Source organism: Salvelinus fontinalis, chromosome 24 (genome assembly GCF_029448725.1).
Source record: "Salvelinus fontinalis isolate EN_2023a chromosome 24, ASM2944872v1, whole genome shotgun sequence".
In the NCBI taxonomy this organism is placed as follows: Eukaryota; Metazoa; Chordata; class Actinopteri; order Salmoniformes; family Salmonidae; genus Salvelinus; species Salvelinus fontinalis.
Window position 1 is genome coordinate 17,254,967 of NC_074688.1, and position 21,206 is coordinate 17,276,172.

At 39.7% G+C, this 21,206-nt stretch overlaps 1 protein-coding gene across 1 annotated transcript in view; it reads left to right on the plus strand.

Annotated features, from left to right (window-relative positions):
• Positions 1-1,778: 1,778 nt before the first annotated feature.
• Positions 1,779-21,206, plus strand: part of LOC129822066 (transmembrane protein 255B-like) — a 34,619-nt gene continuing 15,191 nt past the window's right edge. Inside the window, exons 1-4 of the mRNA XM_055879950.1 lie at positions 1,779-2,064; positions 3,178-3,320; positions 4,352-4,414; positions 10,294-10,383. Coding sequence (XP_055735925.1) covers positions 2,004-2,064; positions 3,178-3,320; positions 4,352-4,414; positions 10,294-10,383 — 357 coding nt within the window. The 5' untranslated portion in view covers positions 1,779-2,003. The remainder of the gene's footprint in view (positions 2,065-3,177; positions 3,321-4,351; positions 4,415-10,293; positions 10,384-21,206) is intronic.

Genomic DNA, 21,206 nt, shown 5'->3' on the forward strand with positions numbered 1-21,206 from the left:
AGGTTTCTCAAGGGACTCCAGTAAGAGACAGCATATTCTCTATATACTCAACCAGGGGGCAGAAAATGCTAGTGTCTGTAAATATAATTTAAAGTTGATATGGATAGTCCTCCTATGTCTACAGAAATTCAGCCGTGGAAATATATTCATTCTGACAATACTTTTGAGTTTATATTCTGAGAGGAACAGGAACTCAAGCAGTAGAACATTTGACGTGTAAGCACTGTTCAACCACCAGAATTTGGGTAAATTACATAAAATCCTTGAAAGTTGTCAGATGACATCTAGTGGCCTTTTTGTGTACTTCAGATTATCAAGTGTCTATGATTATCTCCGCCCCCTGTTTGGCCTTATCACATGTACAATATATATATAGCCCATAAAAAAATATAATCCAAAAAATATATAATAGAACGACAAAACTGTAAAACATTATCCTAAATATAACTAATCTACTTAGTGAATACCATTGGTGTTTAATAGGAAGGTTTCAGCTTTAAATATCCTTTATATATTTAACCTCTTATTTATTTGACTAGCTATATTAATGTCTTTGTTGTAAATATTTTGGTGACGAACTGGTGGCAGTTGCGAAATAAGTCTATAGTTGGAAGAGTTGGAGTGAATAGAAAATAATGCCATTGTTGATTACATGCTTTGTTCATTAATTAGGCTATTTTCTCTTGAACTATATGGTCTATCCACTAGAAATTCATGGACAATACGGATATACAAAATTAATACTTTATATGAAAATATGAGTTATTATAACTTTGGTCATTTATAAGTATAAATGACCAAAGTTACCATAGATTGCCACAGATTACCTGTTAATTATCAAAGTGTCTGAAAATGCTGGTAACTTTGGTAAATTACTGGTAGTTTTGCAACCCTAATCACCCATCAAGTGAAAATGACCTCCTTTAGATGTACTGAAAAATGTAACATTGTGCACATCTAGGTATTACATAAGATATTACATACATTACATATAAGGCCCAGAATTCTTCCTGACCATGACCCAGCAGGGCCAGGAACAACTCTGAGACTGAGACCTACTAGGTCGGCTGTACCAATTGGGCCTAGAGTTTTTCCCATTAAAAATTACAATTCACGGAAAAATAAATGTATGCATGTTGACAGGAACTGCAGCTTAGCTGAAAATATTTAATAATGATGTTTAATGGTCCACATTATTGCGTTGTATTACTCTGAAAGTTATGAGTGTTTCTCCCAAACAAGGGAAATCAGCAGTACTCATGTCTAAATCTAGTTTCTGTCCATGCAATCTGTCCATGCAATCATTATCGTATCATCTCTAAGACAGTGATTTTTCAGAATGATTAATACACAGTAATGTAACACACGAGTACATATACATTATATGCAATAATAATGATCTAGGCTTTGAGCAGATTAACAGAGGAAAGTCGGAGAGGGAGTGGGTCACATTCATAATTAAAATACCAAAAAACAAAGAAACATCCACGATTAATAGATACATGAAGTTGAATCTAAAATCTCAGCTAAAACACATGTAGGTTATTTTAGTTTAAACATCTCAAGGTATAGTAATGTAGGATTGTAAAAATAGCCCATGCAATTTCTCATAAGATTAGCGTTTCTTTTTTTAACTGGCCAACTGAATAAACCATAAAAGCATTCACAGTAAGATTCAATGACATGAGAAGAAAACGCCCATTATTAGCCTGGTCCTTTAGTAACAAGTGAGCAGCGCATCATCGCAGCTGTAGGCTACTAGGAGCGGGATCTTACGCGTGCATATTTGGGAACACGTTGGCAGGAGCGGGATCTTACGCGTGCATATTTGGGAACACGTTGGCCAACCGTGCGCGCAGTGCGCTTATAAAACATTTGAGGAGCTCCATACGCAACAGACGGTGCGGAGGTGTTCTGAAATCAGCATAGTAGACATAGCGCATTGGCTCACTCAGGGATATTGTGGATATTATACTACTCCGTGGAGCATCCGTTTGGGGAGCATGACAACCGGAGCCATTCGGGACGCAGCGGATCGGGAGAAGCCCGCTCTCAGTCAAGCAGGTAGGCTATAGAGTTAAATTGAGACTGCCATTCAATGCGTATTTTTCCGGTTGCTTAGCCTATACTGCGAATTAGTGTAAACTACTATATTTGAATTAGGCCGACGATTTAGATTTTTTTTTACCATATTATGCTTTGTAAATTATAACAGCAACAATTAAATAGCTTAGTTGAAAGGATTTCGTTTTGGTGAAGGAACATGCAAGTGATTTTTGTCTGTGTACATGAAAACTATGTAAGTTATATGCTTATTGAAAAACATTATGTGTGGAGCATTTTGACATAGCCTATAATCCCCAAAGCAGCTTTGCCTAATCATTAATCAAATAAAGAGAAATATGACATCTATTTACAGGTTTTACCTTTCATTTTTAAGATTTACTTTGTTGTAATTTGAGACCTGCCAATAGAAAGAAGACTCACTGACGTGTAACTCAAGTATTGATCTCGTTAGGAGATTTTTACATGCACTGATCGCAAATTAGAATTCAGTCCATTGTGGTTATTATACTGGCTAATTATCCATTTGCAGACTTGGTAGAGCTGTTTTGCAGATGTGGAATTATTCTCTGTCTGAGACTCTTTAATATGTATTATCTACACTGCCCTTTCAGTATGACAGTCCGCACAATAAAGTAGGCCTAATATATTTTAAATGTTATTGTTACCATCATATTAATAATCCATATTATTTTGAAAATAGTAAATCATGGACTGGAGCATATCTGCTCCCTCTGTGCTAGATTCTCAGTAAAACATGTCACTTTTTATTTTGTTTTTATCATAAATGGTCCCATCCAACATTTCCATGTGGGGCCCAAATGGGTTAATGAACGTCTTTTCCTCAGGCCCCATGAGGAAAACCCAACAGGGACCCTAAACGTTTTTTCCTCAGTATTCAGGTTGGCCCCACACGTGGGTATGAAGCCCAACATGAGCCCACATAAAGCCCAACATGTGGGGCCAACGTGGATACTGAGGACACATCTTAGTGGGCCCCTTCTGGTTATCCTCCTAGGACCCCAAGTGTTAACCCTTCTTTAACCCACCTGGGCTAGGTATACATTGTACAGTGAAATGGTATTGTGACTGATTATGCATCTGTGGGTTCAGAACTGATGAAGAGGAGGAACAGGATGGCGATATGGCTGGTACTGGGCATGCTCTGTCTGTCCCTGGTCCTGGTCATTCTGGGGATCTACACCACCACTCGCACAGAGAGCCTCAGCATCACCGGATACACCTCTGGAGTCATTGTAAGTACATCTTCATAATTATCATCATCATAATTATGTTCATCTTCCATTTTGTTGAAAATTACTCACTATACATATAAATTAACTTTTAATAACAATAAACACATTTTCTCAAATGTTCTTTTTGTCATAAAAAAACAACACAGACCTTAAGAAAATAAAGAAGTTGCAATGCCAAGAAGGCAGGTCTCCAGAAATTATTGACAGATGGGGAAACTGTGGTTTGTGAGTCGTTGTCCGCAAAACAAGATGTCTTCCAAATTATGACAATTAAAGTCTCAGAAATGCCTTGAGAACAAACCCTGATCTTATAGCACATGACAGACAAACAACATATATTTCAGCTGTTATTTGCATCACAGCCAGTAAATATTTCCAGTAGATTTTATATACATTTAAAGACAGATCATTTCTAAGTGTATAATCTTGTTTAACCCAGAACTAAAGTCTTGTGTAATTGGTCAGCTGCTCGATTAAGTTGTGGGTCCGTATGTGTTAAGAGATTGGATCAAGAGATGCTAGAACGAGGTGCTCCACCTTCTCTCTTTGCAAGTTACGGGCCGAATGTCCCCTTCACTTCGGGAATTCAAAATATGCTAACAACTGCGAAATTGCCATTTGTCCAAATAACCAGTGACGAAAAACCCAAACACCAGAACTTCTGCTACTTGTTATCCCACACATCCCATTCCTTTCAGAGAGTTCTACGGTACCACAGCCATGTTGTTAACAGGTGCATTTTCTATTGTGTCCATGTTTTAAACCTTGGCATTTCTCCTGCTGGATCACCGCAACTCAATTCTGATTTGTGGGTACATTAGTGATTCAACTGCACAGTTCATTGACACTTCCAATTCTGTTGTAGTAGTAGTCCACCAGGGAATAATCTTTGCATAACAATAACATTAGTGAACGGAGTTGTTATTTATGTCTTGACTTTACATGACTTTTAATAGTGCATAAAGTTCTCTACAGTAAGAGCCAACCTCTGGCATCTCTCTAACAGTGGCTGTTCTATTTGATCTCTGCAGTTGGCGTTTGGATCCTTCCTGGGTGTTCTTGGACTCTGCCTGGAGGAAAACCGAAAACAGCTGGTATCTTTCTACTACTTCTCATTCATTTGTAACATTTGTACTATCCTTCCTCCTGAATGGTCTCTCTCTCTTCCTCTGCTTATCCCATAATGTTCTTGCCTGATCCATCTCTCTCTTTCATCCTCTTGGTTATAATTGCATCCATGCACAGCAGAGATTGATTTGGGTAACTGCAGGCTGTGTGCAGGCTTTTTCCCCAGCCCAACACTATAACACCTGATTTAGCGGATAGTGGACCATTTGTTATGAAATAATGCACAGTGTTTACAGGGCTAATGACCAAATTAGTCGTTTTTAAAGAGGTTACTTGGGGTTGAGTTTTGGTTTCAGAGTATTTCCATATTGCATCTTTCAGTTAATTGTCTTTTTTATCTGTCATAGAGAGTGGGGATGATTAAGAATAGAGAGTGGTGTGGTATCCAAGCCACAGCCACATCCTCTATTTTGTGTAAAAGCCAGAAATATGGTCTGGCCTGTAAAATATAAAAGGAAAAACCCTAAAACTCATTGGATAATAGTCTTGAAATATCTATGTCTAGAAATATTTAAATCATTGTAGCCAGCTGTTATTTGAAGTGAAACATATGCCCTTATAATCGCTGCAACCAAAAACACTGTTTCTAAGGTAGAATTCAGGGTTGAGCATTCCAATCTTTTACACACCAATCAATATAATACAAAATTAAAGAAGCTGATCTTCAACCAGCTCAAGTCAACAGACTCAGCATGGCCAACTCTGTCTTTCCAGTCCAAACCACATCCCATGGTACTCTGTTCTGTTGGGTTGACTCTCCACCTCACACAGCAGGACTAGTCTTTAACAAGTTAGAGAAGATGGACAGAGTAGTGTGTGTGTGGTGTGTGTGTGTGTGCATGCATGTACAGTGGATAAGGATTTTGATTGATGTGTACGTGAGGGGCTTCTCCATACCATCCCATCTCATTTTATCCAGCAGAGGAAAACATTGTGAAAAAGGAGAGAGATACTGAGTGTATAAACAGAAAGCAACTTGTTAGGTCGAGGTAAGACAGGGAGATGGAGAGAGTGAGGGGACCCCAGCATAGAGGAGTAAATGTGCCTGGCTTGGAAAGGATGTCAATGCCTGCAGTGCAGATGCGCGCGCACACACACACACACACACACACACACACACACACACACACACACACACACACACACACACACACACACACACACACACACACACACACACACACACACACACACACACACACACACACACACACACACACGTACGTTCATGAATGATTCTTTAAAATGATTCCAGATGGGTATTTGTTAGCTATTGTTCTGTTATCAATACATTTTACCACAGTTTTCTTGGAATTTAGAAAAACTGTAAACTTTAGTGAGCTTGTAATATGAAGTAAAGCAGTCTGCTGCTAATTATTCTCACCTGCTCATTTCTGTGTCTTGTTGGTTCTTGTAATCGTATAAGAAATTCAAATTCAAATCATAATAAATGTTAAAGAAGCTTTTTTAATGATACTTCAATGTAGGTAAACAAAGATGGGGTGGGGGGTGGGGGTAGGGGGAGATAGAGAGTGTGGTCTGTCAGTTATTATTACACTGAACAAAAATATAATCGCAACATGTGAAGTGTTGGTCCTATGTTTCATGAGCTGAAATAAAAAATCTCAGAATGTTCCATACGCACAAAAAAGCTTATTTCTCTCAAATTTTGTCCACAAATTTGTTTACATCCCTGTTAGTGAGCATTTCTCCTTTGCCAAAATAATCCATCCCCCTGACGGGTGTGGCATATCAAGAATCTGATTAAACAGTATGATCATTACAGAGGTGCACCTTGTGCTGGGGACCATAAATGGCCACTCTAAAATGGGCAGTTTTGTCACACAACACAATGCCACAGATGTCTCAAGTTTTGAGGGAGCGTGCAATATGCATGATGACTCCAGGAATGTCCACCAGAGCTGTTGCCAGAGAATTTAATGTTAATTTCTCTACCAGAAGCTGCCTCCAACGTTGTTTTATAGAATTTGTCAGTACGTCCAACTAGCCTCACAACCGCAGACCACGTGTATGGTGTTGTGTGGACGAGTAGTTAGCCGATGTCGACGTTGTGAACAGAGTGTCCTATGGTGGCGGTGGGGTTATGGTATGGGCAGGCATAAGCTATGGACAACAAACACAATTGCATTTTATCGATGGCAATTTGAATGCACAGAAATACCGTGACAAGATCCTGAGGCTCATTGTGAGGTCCATTTAAAAAAAAAAAAAGCTATTTATGGCCAACAGATGCATATCTGTATTCCCAGTCATGTGAAATCCATAGATTAAGACCTAATGAATTTATTTGAATTGACTGATTTCCTCATATGAACTGTAACTCAGTAAAATCAATGACATTTTTCCATGTTGCGTTTATATTTTTGTTCAGTAACAGGCCACTGTTATTTTGTCTAATTCTAATCATGTCTGTAATCATGTCCAAGATTACAGACATGTACTCGACATTACCTCAGTGGCTGTCACGGACTAGCTTATTGGCCAGAATGGCTACCAGGGCTCCAGTCCTGCCAAACCACCCTGGTTTAGGCTACTTACTTACTGACTTAGGCTCATCTCCCATCAGAGATCACAGACCATTGACGATGTGCAGAGGTTTGCCCATGGCTAAATAGTTCTGCTACGAGCGGTCTCTGAGGCTAGGGTAGTGTTTATTAGGGCAGGTTTTTTATTTTTTTTTAATTTTATTTCACCTTTATTTAACCAGGTAGGCAAATTGAGAACACGTTCTCATTTACAATTGCGACCTGGCCAAGATAAAGCAAAGCAGTTCGACATATACAACAACACATAGTTACACATGGAGTAAAACAAACATACAGTCAATAGTACAGTGATAAATAAGTCTATATACAATATGAGCAAGTGAGGTGAGATAAGGGAGGTGAAGGCAAACAAAATATATATATAAATAAATAAAAATATAAAAAGGCCATGGTGGCGAAGTAAATACAATATAGCAAGTAAAAAAAAACTCAAACTTCTGGGACTGGGGACCCCTATTGTAATAGCAAATTAATTGGGGACCCCCTCATAATCAGAACACAACTCAAGTGAGATAAAATAGGAGTTTTACAATGAATTCGGCCGTGCATGGCCGGACTAATCAAGTTTCGGGCCCTGGGAAGGAACATTTTAAAGGTTCGCCTCTTGGAATTGCAGTTTTCAAGCTAATTTCCTGCAATTCTACAAATGAGGCAGAGAGAAAACTTAGCAGGTGTATTTAAAAAATATATTTTTCACAAATATCCCAGTGAGTCTCCCAGGTCCCTGTTGCCTAGTGTTAATACCATAAATGATAGATTCATAATATTACATGTATTTTATTACACCCTCTAAACTTATTCCACTGATCCCTTGGCCAAAATCGTTTAATCGGTTGCTGTTAGTAATATTCATTAACAAAAGAGGGGGAAAAAACAACGTTTTATACATATACACACTGAGTGTACAAAACATTAGGAACACCTGCTCTTTCAATTACATAGACTGAACATGTGAATCCTGGTGAAAGTTATGATCTCTTATTGATGTCACCTGTCAAATCCACTTCAGTCAGTGTAGATGAAGGGGAGGAGACAAGTTAAAGAAAGATTTGTATGCCTTGAGACAATTGAGACATGGATTGTGTGCCATTCAGAGAGGGAATGGTTAAGACAAAAGATTTAAGTGCCTTTGAACGGGGTATGGTAGTAGGTGCCAGGCACACCAGTTTGTGTTTGTCAAGAGCTGCCACCCCACTGGGCTTTTCATGTTCAACTGTTTCCTGTGTGTATCAAGAATGTTCCACCACCCAATGGACATCCAGCCAACTTGACACAACTGTGGGAAGCATTGGAGTCAACTAGGGCCAGCATCCCTGTGGAACGCTTTCAACACCTTGTAGACCATGCCCAGACGAATTGAGGCTGTTCTGAGGGCAATATTAGGAAGATGTTCGTAATAACTTGTACACTCAGTGTATATTCAGTGTCTTCAGAAAATATTCACACCCCTTGACCTTTTCCACATTTTGTTGTGTTACATCCTGAATTTAAAATGGATTAAATTGAGACACAATACCCCATAATGTCAAAGTGGAATTATGTAATTAAAAATTAAAAGCTGGAATGTCTTGACCCAATAAGTATTCAACCTTTTTGTTATGGCAAGCCTAAATAAGTTCAGGAGTAAAAATGTGCTTAACATGTCACATAATATGTTGCATCGACTCAAACTATGTGCTGTAATAGTGTTTAACATGATTTTTGAATGACGTGGGGGAGATGTACTGGGCCGTACGCACTACCCTCTGTAGTGCGTACGGCCCAGTACATCACCGGGGCCAAGCTTCCTGCCATCAAGGACCTCTATACCAGGCGGTGTCAAAGGTAGGCCCTAAAAAATGTCCAAGACTCCAACCGCCCTAGTCATAGACTGTTCTCTCTGCTACCTCACGGCAAGCGGCACCGGAGAGCCAAGTCTAGGTCCAAGAGACGTGGGGGTTAAATCATTCGATTTAAGTTAAAAGTTGGGTGAAAAAAATATGAAATTCCCTTACGTTGATGACTTTTTGCAATCAAATCAGTTTTCTACGTTGATCCAATTTCATCAGATAGATTTTTTTGTTGAAATTACATAGAAACAACATTGATGCAACCAGTTTTTGCCGAGTGGGTAATGAACACATCCCAGACCAAGCTTCCCTAAGGTCCACAAATCTTCCCGCATCTGTTTATTTTTGTCTGCTGGCGGCCACAGCTCCTTCATATTCTCTTTCTCTCTCTTCTCTCTCTCTTTCTTTCTCTCTCTCTCTCTTTCTCTCTCTCTCGCTCTCTCTCTCTCCTTCCCTCTTTCTCTCTCTCTCGCTCTCTCTCTCTGTCTCAGTGTGGATATCGTGTTAACACTGGGGGACATTTTGTTGAATCTACTCAGCTATTTTGGACATCATTTCACAGCCAGACAACTTTTAGGGCCCATGTGAGATGTCGGCTCAGAGATGATCAAGAAAAACGAGTGAATCTCCTGAGTGGATTTGTTGTTTAAGTGGACTCTCGTACCAGCAACTTGGATTAAGATGAAAAATGTTCCTCGATCATGGAATATGATTGCTTATATGTCTCATAACTGATCTCAAGTTAGATGTCAGGATAGGGTAGCTGAACTGTCAGACATAAAGACAGAAACCAGTCACGGGTTGCAAATAAATACTATTACGTTAAAAAAGGAAGTCTGTTTTTACTCAACAGAGCTTGGGTTAAATGGCACTGGGCACATAACATGCTTTTGATCATAAACAGTTGTTGTGGTTTTTACATGTGTTTCTCTGTGTTCCTTCATACTGTGTTTCTCTTTTAATCATTATACCTTTCAACCTGTGTCTCTCTCTTTTCACTTGAGTTGAGTGAAAAGTTTGCTTTAACACAGCTGTTTTTTTTTTTAATTTGTTTTTTTTAACACAGCTGTTTGCATTTTGTCTGACATTATGTCTTAAATCAATATAGGCTCCCAAGTGTGTTTATTGTAACAATGATTTAATCTTCTGTCTTCATCAGACAGACCCCTGATAAAATTGAAAGCTTTAAAAATACCACAGGGCACACACTGGTTGAATCAACGTTGTTTCCACGTCATTTCATGTAAATTACCTTGAACCAACGTGGAATAGACGATGCCTTGATGTTGATGCCCAGTGGGATTGCTACAACCCACTTGGGAGGATATATACAGTGTACTGTCTTCCTAGTTTTGTTGTTGAACATTAGTCCTACTAGCATGTGCTCAGTCATGTATGTATGTTTTATGTATGTAATTTCTAATAATGTCTTATTCCCTTTCTCTCCAGCTTGTAGCGGCCATTATTTTCCTCAGCTTCGGGATCATTGCCTCCTTCCTGTGTCTGGTGGTGGATGGCGTCTTCATCGTTTTCAACATGGTGAGTAACGTTGCTGCTCCACGTGTGTCTTTCAACTCAACAGATCACAGGGGGTTTGAGACAATTGTGACCGTAAATGAAAATCTTACCTAAAGCTAATTTATTTCTCATTCAGTGTAACGATTCTCGCGGGCTGAAGGAAGAGTGGACCAAGGTGCAGCGTTTAAAGTGTTCATAATTTAATCCAAAAACCAAATTGAACAAAAACAACAAACAGGAGAACAAAAGCGTAACAGTTCTGTCTGGTGCAGACACAAAAACAGAAAACAACTACCCACCAAACACAGGTGGGAAAAGGATACCTAAGTATGGTTCTCAATCAGAGACAACGGTAGACAGCTGCCACTGATTGAGAACCACACCCAGCCAAACACATAGAAATAGACAACATAGAACAAAAACATAGAATCCCCACCCCAACTCACGCCCTGACCAACCAAAATAGAGACATAAAAAGGATCTCCAAGGTCAGGGCGTGACATTCAGAGTGAAAATAGCAATCTTAGGAGGGAAAAACTCATATATTTCTAATTTATTCAGTCAGTAGTAGGCTTTGATCTCAGTTTCTCTTCCCTCAGTCTCTGATCTTGATGTCGTGCATGAGTGTTTGTGAGAATAGCTGTAATATTAGTGTTCATGCATGAGTGTTTGTGAGAATAGCTGTAATATTAGTGTTCATGCATGAGTGTTTGTGAGAATAGCTGTAATATTAGTGTTCATGCATGAGTGTTCCATCGTGTGTGGATGGAGATTGCCCCACCCTGTCTGTAATGTTGAAAGCAGTTTGGATTGAGTCTCACTCCCTGTGGATGAGTGTGGTCATGAGAGAGCGTCCTCTCCCATTTCAATGTGTTAACCCAACTGAAAATTTCACACAAGATCGAATGATCCGTTTGCCATCCATAGCACAATATAGCTTCAATACTTGCAATAAACTTTAAACACATTTACATTTCAAAGTGGATCAATACATGGCTACACAACGACATTGCAATATAATATTAATGTGTACATTTCGAGGGAAATACCAAGATGCAAATGACCCATGGTCCAGAATTGTGCCTACGTATGTCTGTCTGTCTGTCTGTCTGCATGCCTGTCTGATTGTACAGGGCATCTGTGTCTGTGTTAGTATGTAGTGGAAGGAGGGCTGGGAAACCCAGCAAGCAAGTTATTTTATAAGACCATTAATCCCAACGCTTCAGCTAGGAATGTTTGCCTCTATCAAAACCCTATTAAAACATTTAAAGAAACAGAGATTGAATTGTAAAATTCAAAGCACCAATAACACCTTCAAATGAACAAGGTTTGTCAATATGCCATGTTTCATGTGTCTAAGTGAGGGTTTTGTAATGCTTTTTTCTATGCAATGTTTAATTATGTAAATTCTGCATTTCTTCTGTTTTTCTCTAAACTGTGAGCGAGAATGAATATAGCCAAAGCAGACAGAAGTAAGTCTTTGGGTATAGCAGCCTGGTCTCATAGACTAGACGTAACATAATATGCTAGCTTTTGTCACAGAAACATTACAATGCACTGTACAGATGCAGAATCTTAATTTGAGCATATTTGCTACAGCAGGAAGGTAATCCTGCCGCAAAAGGAAATGTAAGTTATTATGTGGATTAGAATTAATCAACATTGTTGTGGGGGTTGATACATTTTTCATAAGAGAAAATTAAGTCTGAAATTTAAAAGTGGAAATTGCACTACAAGTTTTACATTTACTGCTTTCAGGAAGATTCTCCTGCAACTGGGTGATCAAATGAACATCCTTCATCTGTATGCATTCAGTACTTACAAATGTCAATAACAGAGTTGACTTGACTAGTTCCAACGTAGTGTCCAACTAGTTGATATACTTATCTAAAGTATGTGTTGAACAGCGTAGTACATAACTACTATCTGTTTACAATGCCTTAGCAAAACCTGCAAAATTCATAACATATACTGTTTATATATTTTACATCCATCTTCTGGTTCCAGTGTATACTCAGTGGTAAAAAAAAGTACCCAATTGTCATATTTGAGTAAAATGATGGATACCTTAATAGAAAGTTACTCAAGTAAAAGTGAAAGTCACCTGGTAAAATGCTACTTGAATAAAAGTCTACAAGTATTTGGTTCTAAATATACTTTAGTATCAAAAGTAAATGTAATTGCTAAATATACTTAACTTCTTATGGCTGGGGGAAGTATTTAGTAGCTTGGATGAATAAGGTGCCCAGAGTAAACTGCCTGCTACTCAGGCCCAGAAGCTAAGATTTGCATATTATTAGTATATTTGGATAGAAAACACTCTGAAGTTTCTAAAACTGTTTGAATGATGTCTGTGAGTATAAAATAACTCATATGGCAGGCAAAAAACTGAGAAAAAATCCAACCAGGAAGTGAGAAATCTGAGGTTTGTAAGTTTGCTTATCCAATATACAGTGTCTATGGGGTCATATTGCACTTCCTAAGGCTTCCACTAGATGTCAACAGTCTTTAAAACCTTGTTTGATGCTTCTACTGTGAAGGATGAGGTAATAAGAGCTGATTGAGTCAGGGGTCTGGCAGAGTGCCACGTGCTCACTCAGGCGCGCCCTCGTGAGAGTTAGCTGCGTTCCATTGCATTTCTACAGACAAAGGAATTCTCCGGTTGAAACATTATTGAAGATTTATGTTAAAAACATCCTAAAAATTGATTCTATACATCGTTTGACATGTTTCTATGAACTGTAATGGAATTTTTTTACTTTTCGTCTGGCCTGCGCATCATGAATTTGGATTTTGGAACTAAACGCGCAAACAAAAAGGAGGTATTTGGACATAAATTATGGACTTTATCGAACAAAACAAACATTTATTGTGGAACTGGGATTCCTGGGAGTGCATTCTGATGAAGATCATCAAAGGTAAGTGAATATTTATCGTTCAAATATTTTTTATTGAACACACACAGGAATGGTGTATAGGTATGAAAGGCAGGTATACAATTTTTAACTAAACATAAAAGAGCAGACAGAAATAAAAAGATCCAGAGTTCTGGGTACAAAACAATTATTACAAAACAAGACATACAGAACAAGGACAGGTAGAAAGAAAGAGGGTGGGTGTCACCCCCCACTTATTCCCCCCCTTTATCCCTCCCCCCCTTTATCCCTTCCCCTTATTCCCCTCCCTACTGCTCGGGTGGCGGTGCCAGCACGTGCTGCCCAGAGGTGGATTAAAATATTACAATTGAGAGTACGTTAAAAAGTACAAATTCACAGCGCCGAATGGTCCAAGTAAGAGAGGAAAGGCTGCCAGATTTGATCAAATGTTGATAATTTATTGTTCAGAATATATCTAATCCTTTCTAAGTGTACAGTGTTTGCCAATTCGCTGAGCCATAATTTGGTAGTGGGCGCTTCCTTCTTTTTCCAAAACAACAAGATTATTTTTTTTGCCGAAATGAGACTGTAAGAGATTAGTTGTTTTTGGGGGTTGGTTAATCCGTTTAGGGAATCAGACACTCCCAGGATTATCAGAAGCGGGTCTGGGTCAATTGAAGTCTCCAGAACTTCAGAGAGGATCCTAAAAATTCCACACCAGTAACCATACAAGCTAGAGCATAGGGCAAAGCAGTGGAGTAGTGTACCCTGTGCAGCCTGACATTTATCACACATAGGGGATGTATCAGGAAATATCCTATGCAGTTTGGTTTTGGAATAGTGTAATCTGTGTAATACCTTGAATTGTATGAGACGATGTCTGGAGTTAATGGAGCAGGTGTGGATATACGCCAAGCTATCTTCCCAGTCTGCCACCGAAATGTCAGTCCCTAGTTCTTCCTCCCATTTTGCCTTAATGGCATCTGTAGAGGGTGTGCTAACCGATTGAAAAGAATCATATAAACGAGATATCAGTTTGTCTGAGGTGGGGGATGTTTTTATGCATCCGTCAAACATGGAAGGCTTAGCGTTCCCAAATGTTGCGAGGTGTTTCCTAACATAGTCTCTGATTTGTAGGTATCTGACAAAGTTACTTCTGGGAAGATTATAAGTTTCCCTCAGCAACTCAAAGGAAGCAAAGGTCCCTTCTATACATAAATCCCCTATGGTACTTATCCCCAACTCTCCCCATTGCTCAAAGGTGTTATCAAGGTTGGAGGGGGCAAAGGAGGGGTTCCTGGCAACAGGGAGCATGAATGACATTGGTCTAAGCTCAAAGTGGGTTTTAATTTGCTTCCAGATTCGGACTGTGCTATGTATAATAGGATTGTTACGATAAAGTGACCTCTCCAGATTGACAGGCGACAAAATCACAGCACCAATAGAGAAGGGGTGACACTCCTCCCGCTCCTTACTAAGCCAGCTGGGTGACGGACGTGCGTCATCCAGCAAAAACGTAACCGCGCGGAGGTTAGCGGCCCAAAAATAAAATATAAAATTTGGGAGAGACAATCCTCCTTCCATCTTGGATTTGCAGAGGTGTATTTTACCTATCCTGTGTGTTTTATAATCCCAGATGAAAGGATTGATAATTGAGTCCAGTTGTTTATGAAAGGATTTAGGTATGAATACTGGGATGTTCTGGTATAGGTAGAGCAGTTGTGGGAGGAAGACCATTTTAATGGCATTAATTCTTCCGAGCAGAGAAATTGGGAGAGTTCTCCAAAATTGTATGTTTGTCTTGAGTTTTTGCATCAGAGAGGGGAAATTCTCTTTAAATAGTAAGGAGTATTGTTTGGTAACTACAATTCCTAGATAGGTCAATTTTTCTGAAGACAACTTAACTGGAAGATGTTCTAGCCAGGAGGTGTTTTGTAACCGTATGGGCATTAATTCACTCTTGTTCCAATTTATTCTGTATCCCGAGAAGGTACCAGACAAATTAATCACATCAAGAATAGCTGGAATACTAGCTTGGGGTTCTGTTACATAGAGGAGAATGTCATCTGCGTATAGGGAAATCTTATTTAGAGTATCTTTAGTATTATAGCCGTGTATTGCTGCATCAGATCTAATCGCCTGAGCGAGAGGTTCAATGATTAGGGCGAAGAGCATAGGCGACAGCGCACAACCCTGCCTTGTCCCTCTGTAGAGGTTAAATCGGGGCGACAATGATTGGTTAGTGAGTATTCTCGCACAGGGGTTCCTATATAAAAGCTGGATCCAATTTATGAACCCATCTCCAATATTACATTTCTGTAGGACTTTGAATAGATAGGACCACTCAACTTGATCAAAAGCCTTCTCGGCGTCAAGAGATATAACGGCAAGGTCCACGTTTGGTAACCTCTGAGAATACATCATGTTGAAGAGGCGCCTGAGATTGAAGAATGAGTTTCTGTTCGGGATAAAGCCGTTCTGGTCCGAATAGACCAGTTTGCCAATTAAAGTGCTAAGCCTGTTAGCCAGGGTTTTTGCTAAAATCTTTTGGTCTGTATTGAGGAGGGATATTGGTCTGTATGACCCTACCTCTTCCGGATCTTTACCCTTCTTATGTATAACTGTAATGAATGCTTCATCCAAAGTAGATGGGAGAGCTCCATCCTCTCTGGCCTGAACCAACATTTTGTGCAGGTAGGGAGAGAGCATGTTGCTGAATGTTTTATAGAATTCACCAGGGTATCCATCTGGGCCCGGGGTCTTGCCACTCTTTAGAGTTTTGATTGTTTCTCGAATTTCTTCAAGAGATATTTCCTTATTCAGGAAGTTAGAATCTTCCTGGTTCAGGGTTAGGATCTGCTTTAGATGTATATAGAGTCTCATAAAACTGACGGAATCTGTCATTGATGTCTTTGGGGGAAGAGAGTAATTCCCCAGATGCAGATTTAACTTTGTGAATCATTCGGTCACTCACATTTTTTCGAAGTTGTCTGGCGAGTAATTTGTGTGGTTTGTCACCAAACTCAAAATATTTTTGCTTGGCGTAGAGAAAAGATTTAGCAATTTTAGCTGAGAGAATCTGATTATATTCAAATTTTAAAGAGGTAATTTTTTTATGTTTCTCCATAGATGGATGTCTAGCATTCTCCCTATCCAGTAAGTGAATTTGTCCCACCAGTTCTACCAATTTTCCCCTGTTTTGCCTACTCCTGGCAGTCTGATAGGAGATGATACAGCCTCTCAAATAAGCCTTAAGTGTTTCCCACAGTAATGCTGGGGAAGTCTCTGTGTTGTCGTTGGTATCAAAGAAAAATGTTATTTGGTCTTTAAGATGTTCACAGAATGTTGGTTCTGTGAGGAGCTGAGGATTTAACCTCCAGACCCTCTCGTTTGGTACAATGTCACCCAATCTCAGGGAGAAGGTGAGTGGACTGTGGTCCGAGATTATAATATCATGATACTTCACATTACAGGTATAGGGGAGTAGTTTAGCATCAACCAAAAAGTAGTCAATTCGAGTATAAACATTGTGAACATGAGAGTGAAAGGAGTATTCCCTACCCGTAGGGTTAGTGATCCTCCATATATCAAATAAGTTAGAATTCTTTATGTAGGTATTCAAGAATTCACTTGAATAGGAGGTGGGGGTTCGCCGGGTAGAGGATCTGTCCAAATATTGGTCTAGCACACAGTTAAGGTCCCCTCCAATGATCAGGTTAGTATGGGAGATATCTGGGATCAGGGCAAGGACTCTTTTGAAAAAAGAGGGGTTATCAATGTTTGGCCCATAGATATTTAGTAGAGTTACAGAAGTAGAGTGGATCTCTCCTATTACGATCACGTAACGACCCTCTTTATCCACAATAGTGGTTTTATGTAGAAAGGGAATTCCTTTTCGTACCAGAATCGCTGTGCCTCTCGTTTTGTCAGAGAAGTTAGAGTGATACACTTGCCCCACCCACCTACATTTAAGTCTGCTATGAGAATTATTTTTCAGATGGGTTTCTTGCAAAAATATAATATCAGACGAGAGTGCTTTCAAGTGGGCTAGGACCTTGCCTCTCTTAATTGGTTCGTTTAAACCCTTGATATTCCAGGAAGTGAATGTGAGCCCCGCCCCCCCTCTCATTTGTAGTTCCTATGGTGAACTGCATAACATGTAACTCAATAAAAAGGTAAGAAAGCGCACCAAACCATCACGATCAGCATATGTATCAGCTACACCCGAGCAGTATCCAACCAGCCCCTCCCCCCCTGCAAGCCCCTTTACTTCCCACCCTGTTCCCCTACTTTCCCCACTATTTACCCCCCCGATCAACCCACCTTTAACAGGCATACACATATAGGAGAGAAAAAAATTGAAAAATAAAAATAATAAACACATTGTCTGGCCGATGCCAAAAAAGCACGGCGTGACCTCGAACAAGAGGTAAAACAAAAATAAAATCCCAACTATACGTTCACCTCTCACTATCCTAGAACTTCTACTAACATATGAACTGAGGAGGCTCCCGCGAATAAAATGTCCAATTAGCATCTAATAAACCTAAAGAGAATAAGTTGCAACTTAAACATATTGCGCACTTAAGCGTCATCTTGGGTCAATCCCTGAGATAAGCAAGATATAGCATCACAAGATTATTTTGCTAAGTACTGCCGGTCTAAACATGAACCATCAGCAACCGACTTAGACAGCCGTACATTTACATATTGTGGGTTAGATCGGAAACAAGAATTTTTCTAAATTAAACGTACCCCCCAGTCAGAAAATAAATAAATAAAAAGGTTATATACATGTATACATACACACATATACATATACATACACACATATATATATATATATATATACATACACACATACATACATATATATATACATACATACATACATACACATATACACACACATACACATACATACACACACACACACACACACACACATCCCCTACACACACACACACCCATACATATATACATATGCATATATACACATACACACACATACATACAGAAACATTCATGCCCCAGAGTAATAATCTACACTAATTTAAAATATACACATACATAATAGTAAAATGCTAAGAGAAAATAATTATAAAGTACAAATAATAATTATATGTACGCACACCTATACAGACACTACAGAGGGCTGGTGGGGATCTAATTGGGAGAGCGGCCCTCGGCTAAAACAAAGGCAGAACGGCACAAAACATCAACTTGCTATCCAGGTGTCTGTGTCTGCCCCTTCCCAACCATCACCTCCAGTCCCCTGCAAGCATTAAATAAATGGTATTGTAATAACAATAAATGTAAGAATTGAAAAATAAATAACGAAACAAAACAAAAAAATGAGGGAATATAAGTATATTAATCCGAAAGTGTCAATGATCAAACCTGGAAGGCATCCTAAATAGGCATCGCTCTGAACACAGCCAGAATGAAAGTGACTTTAACTGAGAGCCAAGACCGCCCTCCACAGCATCTTACATGTACGGTAGCCCTTGTTGAGACCGTTCAATACGGTTTCACCCGTTATGGTATAGTATGGATTCGATTCCATGAGCAGACCCTAACACACAATGACAAGGCACTCTAACCTGTGCGGGGGATTGGCGTATGTTCCCGGATAAACTTCTCTGCGTCCAAAACCGAGGAGAGCCAATTCTTCTCACCGAAAGGCGGGGTAATTCTTAGTCTTGCAGGGAAGAGCAAGGCCGGGTGAAGATGGAGTTTGTAAGTTTGGTCATGACATCTCTGTAGCCGCCGCGGTGCTTTGCCACATCGGGCGCATAATCATCATGGACACGGAAGGGGTGCCCTTTATGTAACAGGTTGCCTCTCATTCGGGCCTCGCGCAGGATAAGATCCTTGGTCTTGAAACTGTGACAACAGATGATTACTGGGCGAGGACGTTGGCCCGGTCTAGGCACTGGGACAAGGACGCGATGTGCACGGTCCAGCTGGGGGTCCGAAGCCAAAACATCCGATCCCATTGCATCCTTCAATAGCTTGGCGAAGAAGTCGGTGGGGCGAGAGCCCGCCTCTACCCCCTCTGCCAGACCAACAACGCGAAGGTTATTACGTCTGGAACGGCCCTCCAGGTCGACCACTTTCACAGAAAGCCTCTGCACACTACCCTGCAGTGACGAGCACAGCTTCTCTAACTCGTCGATCCTACCAGCGTTGAATTCAGAAGCCCTCTCAAGGTCCACAATACTCTGGCCCTGCGAAGCGACCGCTCGAATGGTACTCTCGATTTTGGTGTCCAGTTCAGCAATAGTAGCCTTAAGATCCTCAGCTAAAGCAACACGTAGTTCTCCCAAAGCCTGGGTAAGTTCTTTAAGTGTCACACTGTTGCCTGTGCCTTCCGCCATGTCTGTCTCGTTGTTTGGTGTGGAGTAGGCCTCCGATGTGGATTTATTGTCCTTTGTTCGCTTATTACTCAGCATTTTTACACAGAAAGTTACAATGTTGTATTAGAAAGAAACGTTTGTTGTAAAAAGTATCATAAAGTAGGTTAAGTTAGATTATTTCGCAAAAAAGTTGCAGGAGCCTCTCACACACCGCCGTTTACTCCAACATGCTAGCTCCGCCTGTAAGTTAATATTTATAATGCTATTTCTGACTTCTGTTGACTCCACAACATGGCTGGTACCTGTATGGCTTGTTTTTGTGTCTGAGCGCCGTACTCAGATTATTGGATGGTGTGCTTTTTCCTTAAAGTTTTTTTGAAATCTGACACAGCGGTTGCATTAAGGAGAAGTTTATCTAAAGTTCCATGTAAAACACTTGTATCTTTAATCAATGTTTATTATGAGCATTTCTGTAAATTGATGTGGCTCTCTGCAAAATCGCCGGATGTTTTGGAGGCAAAACATTACTGAACATAACGCGCCAATGTAAACTAAGATTTTTGGATATAAATATGAACTTTATCGAACAAAACATACATGTATTGTGTAACATGAAGTCCTATGAGTGACATCTGATGGAGATCATCAAAGGTTAGTGATTAATTTGATTTCTATTTCTGCTTTTTGTGACTCCTCTCTTTGGCTGGAAAAAATGGCTGTGTTTTTTAAAAATCAGACACTGTGGTGGGATTAACAACAAGTTTATTTTTTTAAATAGTGTAAAATACTTGTATGTTTGAGGAATTTTAATTATGAGCACTTTCACTGGCTGTTGTCAAGTCGATCATGTTAACGGGATCTCAGCCGTAAGAATTAAGTATCAAAAGTAAAAGTATAAATTATTTGAAATTCTTTATATTAATCCAAGCAGACGGTACCATTTTCTTGTTTTTAAAATGTATGGTTAGCCAGGGGCACACTCCAACACTCAGACATCATTGACAAAAGATGCATTCGTGCTTAGTGAGTCCAGATCAGAGGCAGTAGGGATGACCATGTGTTGTCCTGATAAGTGTGTGAATTGGACCATTTTCCTGTCCTGCTAAGCCTAACGAGTTTTTTATTTTTATTTTTTTATTTCACCTTTATTTAACCAGGTAGGCTAGTTGAGAACAAGTTCTCATTTGCAACTGCGACCTGGCCAAGATAAAGCATAGCAGTGTGAACAGACAACAACACAGAGTTACACATGGAGTAAACAATAAACAAGTCAATAACATGGTAGAAAAAAGAGAATCTATATACAATGTGTGCAAAAGGCATGAGGTAGGCAATAAATCGAATAATTACAATTTAGCAGATTAACACTGGAGTGATAAATCATCAGATGATCATGTGCAAGTAGAGATACTGGTGTGCAAAAGAGCAGAAAAGTAAATAAATAAAAGCAGTATGGGGGTGAGGTAGGTAAATTGGGTGGGTAGTTTACAGATGGACTATGTACAGCTGCAGCGATCGGTTAGCTGCTCGGATAGCAGATTTTTAAAGTTGTTGAGGGAGATAAAAGTCTCCAACTTCAGAGATTTTTGCAATTCGTTCCAGTCGCAGG